Consider the following 17,232-nt stretch of genomic DNA (forward strand, 5'->3'; position numbering starts at 1 on the left):
CAAAAATAAAAGAAGACTCCATCATTTTTCTGTTATGTGGAGATTAATGTCTTATCTCTCTGATCATCAGAAATTAACTATAAATGGGGTACATCTGTTTAAAGAATAGACTCTCCTCTTTGAAATGAGAGGACCGCCATCTTTTTATGCCTTACAGCAGGGAAAATAGAGAACTTTAAAGTCCCTTCTCCATTTTCTCCTTCACGACTGCAGGTATGTATAATCTATTTGCCCACTTAATATAAATATCAATAAGGTGCCTCCACCATGCAGAAGTCCCTCTGCTCTCCTATGATTCTCTGTAGTGATGTGTGTGTGTGTGTGTGTGTGTGTGTGTATATGTATATATATATATATATATATATATATATATATATATATATATATATATATATATATATATTAAATTTCTGCTGTTTTCCCCTTCTTTTGCAGACAAAAAGTTCAGATGCTCAACAAATGGTTGTAGTGAATCCTTAAACAGCATGCAAGACCTAATGAGCCATCTCAAGGCCCATTACAAACCTAATCGCTACTTTAAGTAAGTCCACAGATTTTTGTTTTTGTGAATTCAGCTCTGTAGGGACAATAGGGATCAATGATTAATTTATTTTGTCTGTGGCCAGCCTTCGTCTGCCACTACAGGGATAGATAAAAACAAAGGTTCTGTGTGCATAGATATTTATAAAGCATAAGACCTGAGGTATCTGCCTAATAGTGACACCTAATTACTTCTGTCAGTGTACTTCTGTTTCTCACGTGACATTATACCAGTTTGTTTGTTTTCCATGTATGGAGCCTAAATCAGAGTTGATAGCAGCAGCAAATTTGTTAGCAGTTGGCCAAAACCATGTGCACTGCAGTGGGGGGCAGATATAACATGTGCAGAGAGAGTTAGATTTGGTTGGGATGTGTTCAAACTGAAATCTAAATTGCAGTGTAAAAACAAAGCAGCCAGTGTTTACCCTGCACAGAAACACAGTAACCCACCCAAATATAACGCTCTACAAATTTCATATCTGCCCCCCCTGCAGTGCACATGGTTTTGCCCAACTGCTAACAAATTTGCTGCTGCGATCAACTCTGAATTGCCCCCATAGTGCCTCCTATTTTTTTATATTGTGTTTTTTTTTGTTTTGTTTTTTAAAGGTTCCTAATTCTCTAAATTAAATAATACAACTGGATTGATCTATGGAATTTGACTGAATTGGTTAAGTGACACCCTTAAGTTGGCTCCATATGCTGAGTAGAACTATTTTTTTTTGGGGGGGGGGGGGGGAGGGTAGGTTTTGAATTTGAGTCACAAAAGCCTCATCCGTACACAAAGTATAATTCTTTGTCACCCCCTCATTTTGTTTGTGCTGTGGTGCCTTGATTTTCTTTCAGCACCTTATTGTTAACATAGGTGTCATTCAGTGCTATGATCACTTTACTGCTGTATGTCCAGTGCGCTTAGGTGTGTAGTATGGTATGCCAGCGGCTGGGATCCCAACCGCCGGCATATCAGCCGTTGTGCGAGCGCAAATGAGCCCCTTGCGGGCTCGGTGGTGCGCCACGCTATTTATTCTCCCTCCAGGGGGGTTGTGGACCCCCAACACGGAGAATAGTTGTCGGGGTTCCGGCGCCGGTATACTAAGCGCTGGGATCCCAACAGCCAGCATACTGAATACCACCTGAGCTGAGCGCCATACAGCATAATTATCACATAATGGTAGCAGTTCAGGTACCACCCACTGCAGTTTGAAGTGCTTAGCCCTGGTTTTCCTTCTTGGCCATCCTGGTGTCCGGCTAAGCTGGCATTCGGTGGAATCATGGAAGGGAAATGATGGAGGTGCACGTGTGGGCCACATATCGGCAACCCCATGTGGATGACGGGTTATTGTCTAGATTAATCTTTTCTGTCATTGCATTCTGTGTTTTGTAAAGGTAATGTATGTAAGCACAAGCCAACCTGAGCATACCTGGGCTCCTATGTTTTCGTATATTGTAGTCCCAAGGTCTTTGAAGTCTTAATATGGATGAAATTATTTTTCACTAGAATTTCACTCTTCTGCACCTGGATTTACAGTACTGATGAAAATACCAGAGATTATATGTTATCGAACTTGGCACCCAAAAAATGCAACTTGGTGAGGGTGATGTATCAAACCTTGGAGAGAGATAAAGTACCAACAAATCCACTTCTTACTATGGGGATGGTCGCATGCTCGCAGAGCTCCCATCCTCTGCCCCAAATTCCGGGTTCACCTGCTGCATCCAAGGGGTGCCATTCCATTTCCGTGTACGGTTGCCTGCCAACCATCTGGAGATGGCCGGAGATTCCCGCTGACTGTCCTGAAATACCCACTAGTGGCGGCTGGAGCTCACTGTCTTGGAAATGGGGTTCTACAAATGGCTCACACTGACATGGTGAACCTTGCGTCTGGGCCCCTGCTCTGCCCGCTACCTCCTTCCGAGCTGTGCCCAAGGGGCGCATCCACTGCCCGCAAAGAGCCCTGATCTCTGGGTGAGCTGAGCGAGGACCCAAAGTGGAAAGCATTGGGACAGGATTGCCCCTCCAGCTCAGGATCCAGAGGTGTAACTGCACTGGGTGAAAAGAGGGAGAGAGCGTAACAGCAGGTCACCATCTTGCTGCCTTTTCCTTCCATGGCCATCTGCCCACTCTGGGAGCTGCATCGCCCACCTGGACACTGTCTCTGCACTGCTAGCTGCCTGCTTTGTTTGCAGCCCCTGACTGTAGTCCCCTCTCATGGATCTGCGATTTAGGAGTGCTTTCCTGCTGAAGCCGCTGCACGCCATTGCTCCAGGGGCCCACATCGCTCACTACTGGATCTCACTTGGACTCCTTTCAACCCTGACCCTGCTGCTAGCTGCTTTGCCTGAGATGCTTTACTTTAATTACTGTGTGCTTATCAATTACTACCTCTTTGTCTGCCATTATTTTATGCCCTAGCTACTGCTGGGGTTTTGTTTTGGGTTGTTTTTCTTTTTTTCTTACTTTGTATTGCCACCCCATATCATTCTACTACACAAGTGTCCATTCTCCCAGATGTGCCTTGGGTCTGTGTATGGCTTATCTTCCGTAGTGTGCCCAACATGACTGCCTCATCTGATATGCTTGTGAAAGAGATGAAAAAATGTATGGACCTGACTGTTATGTTACACTACCCCTAGCATTAGGACTCTGCAACCACCCATTTTGTGTCATCTCTTCTAGGGGTAACCTTTCCACCCAGGTTTAATCTTACGTAGTGCGCCCAAGATGGCTGCCTCATCTGGTACCTTTAGTGGGTGGACTATAGATCCCATGGAAGTTATTACCCAAAATGTCTGCATCATGCTGGCAGTTTGCTTTATTGTGCGCTCTAGTTTCTGTTGTTCTTAATTTATGTTTGTGTGATTTTTTTTTAAAAGCAGTAATACGAAATCCTTGTTCTATATACCATTATTATTATTTTTTTATTTTTTTTATGTCTGTAAAGCGACTGAACCCTATGGGAGAAAAGCCCTATATAAATAAAATTATTACTGCCCTTTTTCACAGGCTGTGACAAAATGAGAATATGGGGCTGATTGGTACTTTATGTATTTCCGCTTTTATCTCTCTCCAGGGTTTGATACATCTCCCCAGAATGTGTAAAACAGTGTTAAGGTTTTGTATTTAACTATATTTTTATATCTATATATTTCTTTTTATCCATTATTAGATGTGAGAACTGTATGCAGCATTTCCGCACTCACCGATCCCTGTTTAAGCACCTCCATGTGTGTACTGACAACTCTAGACGCTCAGGGTCCCAAAGCACCACCCCACTGTCTTCTCCAGCTGATGCTAAACCTGCAATGCCAGTGGGACCAGTGGGTCGCCACACTAGTGTTATCCAATGTATCAAGAAGGAAACCCCTTACCCAGTGTCTGATGATATTCCTACGACATCCATTGCTTCAGCTTCCACCCTTCCTGGGGGTCACCTTCCCTCATTGAGCAATCTGGTCTCTCAGGCTACTAATGCCTTTCCTATTCTTGACCCTTCTCTGTTTACGGGCCGTCTCCCAGGTCCATCCCCATCATCTGTTACTGGATCCTATCTTCCTTATATCCACCCATCCGCATACAGCTTACCTCAGGCTACCATCTCGCAGAGACTAAGACCGTTCCTAGCAAACCAAGGACTGCCTGCTTCCAACGCCATGTGGAAGAAGAACCAAGGTCAGGCCGATAGTTTATGATGATTGTTATACACTCTAGCAAACTCTATATAGATTTAGAATAAACTAATCAAAGGTGACTGTGGGCAGTTTAAGCAATTGCCTGTCCTGATTTGTGGAAGATTTCTTTCTGAAAATAATTAAAAAAATATATATATATAATTTTTTCGTATTCCCAGGCATTGGGGTCGATTCAATTCGGCAACTTAAGAATAGCGCTGGGAATTAGCTCCCAACGCTATTCAATTCAGCTAAAGTTAAGTCGGCGAAAGCCCATTCTCGCCGACTTAACGGGTAGTTTTGTCGGGAGAATGGGCATTCTCTGACTAAACTACCCGCAGCGATGCTGATTCCCGACGGAATCAGCCTCGCGCCGGCCGCGCAGCAGCACTTTTGTCGGTTTTCTTCTCTCACCCCCCGGGGATGAGAGAAGAATTCCTGACAATTGCGGGTAACTAGCCGCTGAATTGAATAGCGTCGGGAGCTAATTCCCGGCGCTATTCTTAAGTTGCTGAATTGAATCGACCCCATTGCATTCTTTGGTTGATGGTGCTTCATTCAATGTTGCCTTATTCATAATATACAGGATGTAGTCAGGATCTAGACGCTGCGAATTCAGATAGATCCCCAAGGGGAATATGAGGGCTGGAGTCTAGGGGGAAGGAAGGGTGGTTTACTTTACGGATAGACTGATGCGACTAGAATGCCCCAGGAGATTAAATTTATATGCAACACATATATACTGTGTGACTGAGTTTGCATATGAAGCACAACGAAATTGGGGGGGGGGGGGGAGGGGGGAAGCTGCTGCTGCTGCTACATTAACTCATTCATACAAGTGTGGCATATCAAATAAGCATAGTCTCTCTGTGCATACTAGTCACATTGCATTGTGGCGAAGACTCATTTATGGCAAAAAATATTGGCTCAGGCAGAGTCTCGTGAACTGGCGTGCCTAGAGGGACTGTTTGGCGCGACTGCAGCAATGATGTATAAAGACGCATCTGTATTTTGTTGCTTGTTCATTTTTCCACTTATATCCGAACCAAAAACCCTTTAATACTGAACGTTTCACTAATATTAGTCCTGTTTTCTTATATATTTTAGCCTCCCAAACACTAACTAGCTGAATCATTGACAGTTCTAACATCAGTGATGTGGTTGTGTGTTTTGTTTTTGGGGGATTTCCACCCAAAAAAATATTTTATAGCTTTAAATGACAACTCTATTTTCAAAAACATTGTTTTGAAAGTATTCTTTATTTTGTAGCTTAAATATCAGTACACAGTGAGATTATGGCTGTCTTCGATTTTGACTATGCAATATGGACTATGCCATATGTGCGATTTTGACTATACAGGTTGAGTATCCCTTATCCAAAATGCTTGGGACCAGAGGTATTTTGGATATGGGATTTTTCCGTATTTTGGAATAATTGCATACCATAATGAGATATGATGCCGATGGGACCTAAATCTAAGCACAGAATGCATTTATGTTACATATACTCCTTATACACACAGCCTGATAGTAATTTTAGCCAATATTTTTTTATAACTTTGTGCATTAAACAGAGTGTGTGTACATTCACACAATTCATTTATGTTCCATATACACCTTATACACACAACCTGAAGGTCATTTAATACAATATTTTTAATAAGTTTGTGTATTAAACAAAGTTTGTGTACATTGAGCCATCAGAAAACAAAGGTTTCACTATCTCACTTGCACTCAAAAAAGTCCGTATTTCGGAATATTCTGTATTTCGGAATATTTGGATATGGGATACTCAACCTGTACTTTAGTATTCGATTAAAAAAAAAAATTTTTTTTGATTTGCCTGCACAGTCCATCTAACCTTACAATACGGACTATGCATCGGGATCGCAAGGTGACGAACACCTTGTGATTTGCAGTAATTTTCCTTGCGATTTTGACTGTATAGTCAAAATTGCAAGGATAAATCTGTGTATGTACCTTTTTATGCTGGTCATACATGCTACAATTATCTGCCCGATATCAGCAGTATGTATGACCGACCCAAAAATATCAATCGGTTGGGCATGCCAGATTGTCCAGCATGTCCCTCCCTATGTGATATTTTCAAGTGTCATGTCTGCCGCATTGGGCAGTGTATGCCCTACAGTGGCCGACCGGTGGACATTCCCCTGTTACTTCACATGGGAAGGAGTGGGGAAATGTCTCCTCCCCAGGAGTGAAGTGCAGATATAACATGACATGCACTGTGAGAGCTCTTGTTTAGTGGAAAGTGGCCTTCTAGGGGTGGCCAATAATTGTACCATCAATCTATGCTAGATTCAGAACTAGGAGGTATGTGCACCAGACATAAAATGCAGAGCTGGATGACGCTGGCATACATATGGATTTTTAAGGTTTAAGTAAATTCTATTGGGGTTTGAAGCCAAATCTTATTCCTTTTTATACCTCCTTATCCGATATCTGAAATCCTTGCTTTTTTTTTTTTTTTTTCCCCTCCCAGGGCATTTAAACAACAGTCGCATAGTTTGGGAGCACACACGGGGCAGCTACAAGTGTATGCAATGCAGCTTTTCAACAGCAACTAGGGACCAAATGGATAAACACATTGAGGCCCTCCATAAGAACCCTCCCTCCAGCAGACTTCAGGATGAAATAGGTGGGTAAATTACATGTTAGGTTTTTTTTTTATTACATTTTATTATAAACTAAACAGTGTCCTGTAATATAGAGCAGTAAGTCATTTGTTTTGGAAATCTATGTTTAATAATATATTCAGTGGGGACAGGTGTGTACTATTTAACTGGGCCTAGGCTTGTTGGAGGGGGCTGTGTGGTCACGCCGCACACATTTGGTCACGCCCTGGTACCCAGCCCGCCAGCTCTTGATGGCCACGTGTGTGTGGCCAGGAATGAGGAGATGTTTATGGGGGAACTTGTGGCACTCCGTGAATGTGCGTTATATTTATTTTTAAGATGGATGGAGACTCATTGAATGCATGAGCTGTGCATCAAAAACATTTCATTGTAATAAGATCCTGCAAATCCCTGGCCATGCAAAATTAAAAAGTGGAAATTTGTTGCTTTTACTGAATACATCGAAAAACTGTTTTTGACAAACACTGGCGTGTACATTAGTAACAGAGAGCCTGATTCAGAAACATATGAAAATGCATTTACAGATGCACATTTGCATGCAACGGCTATGCAAACATATGGAAATGTCACTGCCACCTCGATTTGTATTGAGATGTCCACCAACTGCTGCGTACCAAGATGTGGCAACCATCCCAGCGCAGTTGACTATCAAAGTTCTGAGTATTCCTATGGTAACATGGGAAGGAAGATACCGGAGACATTGCGGCTGCAACTGTGATCCTGTATACAGCGGCAAACACTCCCCCAAAACTGTTGCAACGCATCTACGTTTTTGCGGTTACTCCCTTTTGACTGGTAATTGCTTTGCAAATCCTCTCTGTGACCACCGCCACAAGACCATTGCAACACAGGCAAAGCGTGACTTAGGGGCAGATGTATTAAGCCTGGATAAGTGGAAGGTGATAACACACCAGCCAATCGGTGCTGATTTGAAAAAATACAGTTAGTACTGATTGGCTGGTGCATTATCACCTTCCACTTATCACTGCCCCTTAAGGGGGGTGCACACGGAGAGATGCGTGCTTAAATTCTAAGCAATTTGACTAGATTGCTTAGAAATTAAGCACGGATCTCTCAGTGTGTAGGGTGCCTGCGACAGTGATGGGCGGTCCCGTACGCTGATATCTCTAGCTCTGATGCCAAATCTAATCTAGTGAGATCGCTCATTTCATCGCTGGGAGAAATGTGCGCCCTCCTCGATCCGCACACATCACGCTGACTGCTGAGCAGGGGAAGAGACCACTCGGCACACATCTCCCCTCTGTGTATGAGGCTTTAGGCACTGGCACAGACTGCTGATCACCACTGAACTACATACATCTCTCGATTAGTCCATGAATGGCTACGTGACTTTTTTTTTTTTTTTATATTCTGTACTAGAAATTTCAGTAACTGTTACATCTAGAATAAGTAATGTTCCATTATTAGGTCTTTTCAGCAGCTGAGTATGTCATGTATATAGCAGAGTACCCAGAAACGTTAACCCCCAGCATGTTGTTTGTTTCTTTTTGTAGATTATGACCTTGAACTTCTCCCTTTCCACTCCAAGCTCCCTGCTGAAATGGACTCCAGTCTCTTACCCCAGGTCTGATGGGCAGTACACTAGCAGCTTTTACCCTTTCTTACAGACTGTGTAACACAATTGATGACTGACTGTCCATTAGTGAAAACAAAATCCAACTGCTCTACTTTTAAGAACAATAAGATGCTTTGACAGGGACAATGGATGCTGAACAATAGGATGTATGGACATGTATTGAAGAAACTCAAGCGGAAGGCACATGACAGTCCTTTGTTTTTTTGTTTTGTATTTTCCCCCCTTCTGTAATTTTTGATGTATAAATCAGATAAGCTTAAGTAATGGTCAGACACTTAATATTTTCTTGAAATATTCTACAGTCTAAAGTATTTGATGGGTTCTCACTTGTTTTTATGCATGCTTGCTTAATTTTAAAGCCATATTACTTTTGTTAAGAAAAAAAAAATGCTTAAAACAGATCTCAGGTTCTATCAATGGAATTCAAAAATTGTTAAGGAAGACCAGAGTCTATTGACTTCTGAATCGGTAGTAAGCAATAATAGCTTACAGTAGAAGACACTATTATAATCCCGACCATGAAATAGTGACGCATACCTATTTCAACCCAACATCTTTCCTAATAAGGGTTAATGCCATGTGGGAAATTCTATTACAACCTTTCTCACTTTTATGAACAAAAAGGTAACTTTGCTTAACAATTTAATTTGTAACGGCTTTAACAAAGTGGAAATAAAACACATGGGTTAGGTTATTATTACTGTAATAAAACAAGTACAGTACATGGGGAAATTAAAATCAACTGCATGAGAGGTGCAGCTGCCGGTGCGATGGAAATGAAGCAGCCCTCAGTCTCCCTGTGTACACCTAGAGGCTGCAGAAAGGAGCATCCGCTGGGAAATGTAAAGCTGCGCTGTCCCGCTTATCCATAAATAGTCTGATATAGCCAAAACTGGAGAATTTTTTTTTTTTTTTTTTATATTATGGGTTTAATCTTCTCGATTTAAGAAAAAATAAAATCACCCCCCACCTTCCCCTGCTCCAAACTATACATAATTTTTTTTTTTGTCTTTCAGGGTAAGTTTTTTGTGATGTAGGCCATGCACCATTTTAGTTGCCCTTCTTTGTACAGTCTCTAATGTATTAACATCCTTCTGAAGATATGGCCTCCAGAATTGAACACGGTATTCTAGATGAGGCTGTACCAATGACCTATACAGTGGCATTATTACTTCTTTTTTTCTGCTGCTGATTCCTCTCCCAATGCAGCCAAGCATCTGACTAGCCTTCCTCATTGCTTTGTTGCATTGCTTACGTTCCTTACATCACCTGAAATAGTGAATCCTAGATTCCTTTCCTCCCCAGTGTAGTGCCATCAATACTATATTTAGCATTTGGATTTTTGAGACCCAAGTGCATGATTTTGCATTTTTTGGCATTAAACTGTAATTGCCACGATCTTGGCCATTCCTCTATAGTCTACCTAGATCCTCAATCATTTATTTTACCACTCCTGGAGTGTCTACCCTGTTGCATACCTTTTTGTGTCATCTGCAAAAAGGCATACTTTCCCTTTAATGCCATTTGCAATGTCACCAATAAAGATATTAAAAAGCACTGATTCAAGTAGAATCCAGGCTTAATACATCTGCACCTAAGTCACGCTGTACTCCACTGATAACATTTCCCTATGGTGAATACACTCTATTTACTACAACTCTTTGTTTTCAATCCTGCAACCAAGATCTTATCCATTCAACCATCTTAGTATCCAATCCCAAGCTTAGTATCCAATCCCAAGCTTTTGAGTTTATTTAGCAGGCTCCAATGTGGGACAGTGTCAAAAGCCTTAAGGGGGGTACTCACGGAGCGATATTCTAAGCAATCTGACTAGATTGCTTAGAATATCGGGATGATCGCTCCGTGTGTAGCCCCCTCGGCGATAGCGATGCGCGGCCCCGCACATCGCTATCGCCGCTGCTAGATTGGCCTGCATGCAGGCCAATCTAGCGGGTCGCTCACTACAGCCGCTGGGAGAAGTGAGCGGCCCCCCGTCTCCCCCCGCACGCTCAGCACAGATCGCGCTGTGCTGAGCGGCAGGAGAGATGTGTGCTGAGCGCTTCGCTCAGCACACATCTCTCCTATATCGGCCCGTGAGTACTGGGCTTTAGTAAATTCTAGATAAGCCATATCTACGGCTTTACCTTTATATATTACTTTAGTCACACAGTCAATAAGGTTTGTTTGACATGATCCCCCCCAAGTGGATCCATGCTGTTTAGGATCCTGTAAATTGTTGGATTTGAGATAATGTACAACTCTTTCTTTTAAGAGTGTTTCCATCAATTTCCCTACTACAGATGTAAGGATCACTGGGCGGTAGTTGCTTACCTCTTCCTTGCTACCACTTTTGTGCAGTGGAACTACGTTCACTCTTTTCCAGTCTTCTGGAATTACCCCTGTAGCTAGCCACTGACTGAATAATTCTGATAATGGTGCTACCAGCACCCCTTTAAGCTCTTTAGTATCCTTGGATGTATCCCATCTGGCCTCATTGATTTATCCACTTTCAGCTTTGAGAGTTTGGTTAGGACCTTCTAAGCTCCAAATCCAATTGGATAACTCCCAACATCCCCTGCAGCCGCCATGTCCTTCTGTGCAAACAGACTCCCGGGTCATAAACTCGGAAGTCTAAAGGGCAGCTCTTATTGGGAGAGCTGCCCTTTGTGATACTAATCGCATATGTTAGTACATGTGCAACTAGTATCTGTGCAGTAATTGATGGTATGTTGTCGCACAAGGTTGTTTAATGCTTGAAGGCCCAATCATGTACTATGGAAAAAACACAAAGAGGAAACCTTGTCACCTGCCATAATGAAGTTACCATTGGATATATTTCATGTTCTATAAGAGTGTAATCGCTGATAAACGGCAGAAATAATATCACTTCTCGCAGGGATCTTATAACAGGCCAATTTCTAACCTGGGTGGAGTCCATAAGATTATTGTGCACCTTAAGGTGGTAGTAAACTATGGAGATGACTGGCTCAAAATAATGTTTTGTATTCCCTGAAAACCTAAAGAAGGATCATCATGGGGTGTGTATATACACAGACGTCTTTTAATAGGTGTGTGTGTGTGTGTGTGTGTGTGTGTGTGTGTGTGTGTGTGTGTGTGTGTGTTTTTTACAACCAAAATATTTCTAGTGCTTCCTTAATTAAAAGTAGTTTTTGGAGATCATTTCTGCTATGTTTTGGATTTTGGGTATAAACATATCCCCTAATACAATGAGCTAAATTCTGTACCAGTAAGTTTTAGTTTGGTTTGATCTTGATACTGCAGATGGTCCCTTTTTTTTTTTTTTTTTTTTTCTGTGTGTGTGTGTGTAGGTTTACTTCACCTTCTAACATCAGATTATCTTAAATCTGGAATAATTGATTTATCTGTAAAATTCGTAGGAAGTACTGCCTGTGGTATGAAAGCAGCTGACCCAATACCCTATAGCTGTACTTTGTTTTAAACACTAATAAAGGTGTATATGTGTATATATGTATATATATATATATATATATATATATATATATATATATATATATATATATATGTTATAGTGTGTGGTGTGTAATAAGTTTCCGGATGTGCTGTGCATAGGTAGAGTAGACGCAGTCTGACTGGTTGTGAACTGTAATCTCTGACTAAAATTCTTGTGAAATTTTAGGGTACAGACATGTATATAAGCAGTCCTGCATACCAAAGAAGTCGGCTTTTTTTCACTTCCTTCACAAACTCATTATGGAGCTTAGCCGCGACCACTGGAGAGCTATGATCTTCTATGATTACACGAGTGGTCTGTGACAGTAGGAGAGTTTTGACCGACTGTAAGCTGCTTTTTGGGAGGAAGCACTGACCCAATACAGTGTGTTTGAGAGGTTTGCAAATTTCCGTGTGGGAGACTGTCCCTGGAAGACGAGGAGCCTTGTGTCTGCCATTACCGAAGACAACGTTGCTGCTGTGCAGGCCATAGTTGAGGGTGACCATGGCCTATTAAGAGTAGGAGATTCGCTTGATACTTCATGAAAAGCTTGATCTGAGAAAGGTTTCTGCAGAACTCGAGTGCAGAAGGAGGCTCGGGTGACTGGGTGTTGCAACATGCTGGTCAGGACTGATAGCGGTCACTCAAACTCTGTCTGGAATGTCATCAGTGGTGTTGAAATCTGTATCTGCCGTTTTGACTCTGAGCCCAAACAACAGCTGGCCCAGTGGGCTGCAGTTGCAAGTGCTGACGTGAGCGCAGCATGGCCAAGCAGGTGGTGGCTGTTTTTGTGGCCACGATTGGTCATGTAGCTACCATCTCACTCGTGCTATAAGTGCTGGAAGCTATTCCCATGTGCTGTCCAAGAACTTGTGTTCGTGGTGCCCTTTTCCATCACAACTATGCAGCTGCCCACAAGTCCAGGAAAGTTGTGGCTTTTCTGGCCCATAAATGCATCCAGGAGCATCCCCCATAAAGTTCAAACCTGTCCCCTGCAACTTTTTTCTGTTCCCACAAATCAAGTGAAAGATGCGTGGGATTTGTTTTGAGTCCCTAGAAGCTGCAGGGGAAACCTTCATCCAGCATACAGACAACATACCTGCTTCACCATGTTTGTAAATATACTTTTTACACACACACACACACACAAACACACAAAACACCACCACCACCACCACCACCACCACCTCCTCATCATTTTTCCCCTTAAATTAGTCTGGATAGTGCCTGGAGCAACATCAGAATCAGCTTTATTGGCCAGGTGTACTCACGTACACTAGGAATTCTTTGTGGTACAATGCATCGCCAAGCAGCAACATGGAGGAAAAAACGTAGCATACATTACACATATGCAACTGTACAGTAGACATATTATACATTTAAGACTAAAAACTAAGGCTGCTTGGCAGAGCAGCACCGAGGCAGCCATCCGCGGCGCCAACTAGAACTCACACAATGCACATAACTGACTGTGGACAGTCTGTTTGCCATATTTAGAAATTGGGTAATGGGCCATAGTGTGTATGGCCCAAAAACAAACCGCTTGCTGTATAATGGTCTTCTCAAATCAAATGGGATCACCATAGTTCTTGATGGTAAATTTGGTCAAAAGATGATCCCTGATTTTGTATGTGGTCATCTTCCTAGTGTACTACCTGTCCTCAATAATGGCAGAACTGACCCAGTCAATCGGACAGGTCCAGTCTACCTGTTCCAGTTACAGATTGTCAAATTAGAAATAAATTCTGTCTGGATCAGTCAGTATTTTGTCAACTTGAGGTTTATGGATTTTGGTAAAGTGCTCTATACATGGTGAGGGAGCATTATTTTCTTTTCTTGGTTAATGCTTAAATCTACATAGAAGAAAAAGCTTTTGCATTCATTAAAAAAATAAATATGTAAAGTATAACTCAAATCAACACTATAGATGAGCTACAAAGCAAATGACTTCAGAGCCCAACATGCATCACTATATTTACTACTACTACTAACACTAATATATAAATAGGTGCTACGTATATAACAGTGCAGGTTTTAATGATATCCAGGCTTCAGCACAGATGGTTAAATCAAAATAACAGATCCTAAAAAACTCACCTGTGCTCAAGCATGGATAACACTACAGTCTTGACTGTTCACATGCCTTGCGACCGAAGTTGGGATTTCCTGCTTTAGAGTAAGTGGTCATCTGTAACCTTTGGAATACCAGTAACTTTTATTTAAAGTACCAAGGGCTCATAAAGTGATTGCCCTCTATATTGTAGAGCTGTAATTCTATATAAAAAAAAAATAATAATTTGAAAAGCTGTATACATACAGAAAGTCTAAAGGCGCCACAACCATAACAAAAATCCAAGTGACCAATCCTACACACCCAACCCAACATTGGGCTATATTTACAAAGTGGTAGCTTTTGTAGGATGCAGCTTCTCGGCGGGCTGGAGCTGAAAATTTAAAGTGGCACTATCATTATGTAAAGTACATCAGACTTTACACAGTGCCACTTTAAATGTTCATCTTTAACCTGCTGAGAAGCTGCTGATTCCTTTGTTACTATAGCCCATATTCTTTTATAGAAATCTTACTAAATAGTCAAGCTCAAACACACCTATTTTATTTTTTACTAGGAAAGTGACTGGTGCATCTGCTGAGACAAGTAGCTGGCCATTCTCAAGCACTCCAGTATAATGTTCCAAAATTTGCAATACATAGTTGTGGCAGAATAGATAAGGGATTATAAATCGTACCAGATGGTTTCACATAGATAGGTTGAGTGAAAAGCGGCATAGCAGTGGATTAGAACTACTATGGAAGTGCTGAAACTAGTGGCCTCATTCCACCTATTTATTAAAAAAAAAAAAAATTGTTATAGTGCTTAATCATTCCACTATTTACTCAAATGTTTAATTTTCCTTCCTTGACAAGTTTTGGCCTATTATTTTTCATGAGAACATTCAACGCAAAGCCTATAAATAAACACAGCAAGACTCCTAATCCCTGGTATTTTGCAGCAAAGGTATCTGGAATATAGTGGTTATTCATTCTAACATGCCTCTTCCTCTTGTTAAGGTAGTATTGACGTCATAGAGCTTGAATGGGTTAGGTCTTGGCACTGGTAGTCTACAACCCTACTCTTGCAGAATCTGCAGTTCCTGCATCCACTTACAGTATATAGCAAATCTGGCACATGAACAGATTGAGGGTGCTTTGTGTTCAATAACAATGTTGATGAATGGATGTATGGCTGATCTGTGTACAGTGGACCTCATTCAGATGTAAATGCAACTTTCCTTTATTTTTGATTGCACATGCATGTCTTTTCGCAGTGCCCACCTATTGCCATTGGAGGCGGTGTGTAGGTGCAGATATGCATATGCCTGTATTTAGGGGTACAACTGCTGCAAGTTGCAGCCTGAAGATTATGAAAGCCACTTGCTACATCTGATTTACCAATTTTGTGTGAAACACACCCAGTTATGCAAATATAGTACAACTGCTGCAGCTGCAACAATTAGTAAATATAACATGATTGCTACTCTTTTTTTTTTAAGGGGGTGGCTGTTGATATGTTTAGTAGTATGGCCTTTAAAAAACAAAAAACAATTTACATTTTATATTTGTGTTTTGTTTGATTTGCATTTAACGTGGTCAATGCGACTTGGTTGCTTACAATCTACACTTTCCATGCACTTACACTATGTTCAATTCACAAAAATTATAGTATTTGCCCACTGAAACCACAGCTCCTGCAGATACTGCAAAAGTCGCAAATACAAATTTTGGGCTGAGCGTATGTTATATGCAAATTGCATCCTACTGCATAAGATCCAGAATCACCCCAGCAGTGTTTTTTTCAGTATTTCTAATAGTACTAATAGATTGACACGCAATAACTCTTAAGGGCCCTACACATTGAGTTTCTTCACTCCCCCCGTCACTCTGCTCCAGAGAAGTGCAGGCAAATATGGCGACGGGGCACCAGCGATGAACGAGCGCAGTGCCGCGCATCGTTCATCGCTGGTGCCGCCACACTGAAAGATATGAATGGTATCTCGTACATTAATGATCGAGATCGTTCATATCTTTGAGTATTATCGCCCAGCGTGTAGGGCCTTTTAGCCTTGGAGAGAGACAAAGTGGATGGGTTGAAGATGAAATACTAGCCAATCAACTCCTAACTGTGTTACAGGCGGTCTGAAAAATGACAAGCTGGTTGGTTTAGGGTTAGACTGTGGGAGGTGTTAGGATTAGGCACCAATCCTTACCTCAGCCCTGTCGGAATTCACACCATCAGAATGCTGCGGTCGGTATTTTGAGCGGCGGCATATCGAACCCAAACCGATGTATCACTTATTGACTCATATTTTATGACTAAAAACTAGTGGCGGTAGTCCCAGCTGCAGTCACATCATTGCAGTCCCTACAAATGGGATGTAGTCAGGATCCTGGCGGTCAGAATACTGCCACTGCGATCCTGACCGACAGAATGCCAGCAGTGCCACCACAGCTATTTCCACTCCTGGGTGTCCACGGCACCCATGGAGTGGGAAATGAACCACTTTGTTGCGTTCATCCCCATGCCGGCATTCGGGATCTTGGCATCGGTATTCTGACCACCGGGATCCCGTACCCAACCCCTACAAGTATAACCTACTTTTACAGTAAGAAAGCACTACCTTAAAAAAAATTAATGTCTAATATACAGTATATATTCTCCTCATTGTGCATGTAGAGCTCTTGCTGTATGTGTCACCTTAATTCTGGCACTTTTGCCTCATAAACTTTATTTTGGATTCAGTATTTTTATGGAAATGTTTGTTTTTCCATGTGTTTTTGTTATTTTCTGGCAGAAGTCATACTTGCCTACTTTAAATATCTCCTCTCCGGTAGAAGCCCGGAGAGGAGATACTGCAGGAGACTTTGGAGTGTGGGGCTGGGGCTGTGATATCATTAAGTCCCACCCCATCTGGAAAATGCTGCGATTCACGGGTGGGGCTATAATGACGCGATTCACGTCATTTTGACCCCTTTAGCACCCCACAGACTCGCGAATACAGGAGTGTATCTCTCCATCCTGCCTGCATCACTAGGGTGCGAGCAGGATGCAAGAGACCTGCCTACTCTTCCGGGGGTGCGGGGGGTTACCCCAAAAAAACGGAGCCTTCTGCAGCTTCCGGTTGAGTAAGCAAGTATGATAAGTGCTTCTCAAATGTTTAGCAACAGTGGACTGGCTTCTACACAAAGGAAAGACCTGCCTTTCAGTAGCTCATGATAGGATTTCATTTAAATGCAGAAGA

The 17,232-nt window shown here is 42.0% G+C and overlaps 1 protein-coding gene across 1 annotated transcript; it reads left to right on the forward strand.

The window, feature by feature from the left end:
• Positions 1-411: 411 nt before the first annotated feature.
• Positions 412-8,723, forward strand: ZNF414 (zinc finger protein 414). Its single transcript, XM_063916405.1, has 4 exons — positions 412-541; positions 3,708-4,210; positions 6,713-6,868; positions 8,381-8,723. Exons 1-4 carry the CDS (start codon positions 486-488, stop codon positions 8,455-8,457), a joined length of 792 nt encoding a protein of 263 aa, XP_063772475.1. The 5' UTR covers positions 412-485; the 3' UTR covers positions 8,458-8,723.
• Positions 8,724-17,232: the final 8,509 nt, after the last annotated feature.

This window comes from Pseudophryne corroboree, chromosome 1 (assembly GCF_028390025.1).
Source record: "Pseudophryne corroboree isolate aPseCor3 chromosome 1, aPseCor3.hap2, whole genome shotgun sequence".
Lineage (NCBI taxonomy): Eukaryota > Metazoa > Chordata > Amphibia > Anura > Myobatrachidae > Pseudophryne > Pseudophryne corroboree.

Excerpts from the sequence above, each read along its gene's own strand:
- ZNF414 (XM_063916405.1), top strand. The coding sequence starts at position 486 with ATGCAAGACCTAATGAGCCATCTCAAGGCCCATTACAAACCTAATCGC. Across the intron at positions 542-3,707 it reads AAACCTAATCGCTACTTTAA|ATGTGAGAACTGTATGCAGC; the intron begins GTAAGTCCACAG and ends ATCCATTATTAG. Across the intron at positions 4,211-6,712 it reads CATGTGGAAGAAGAACCAAG|GGCATTTAAACAACAGTCGC; the intron begins GTCAGGCCGATA and ends TTCCCCTCCCAG.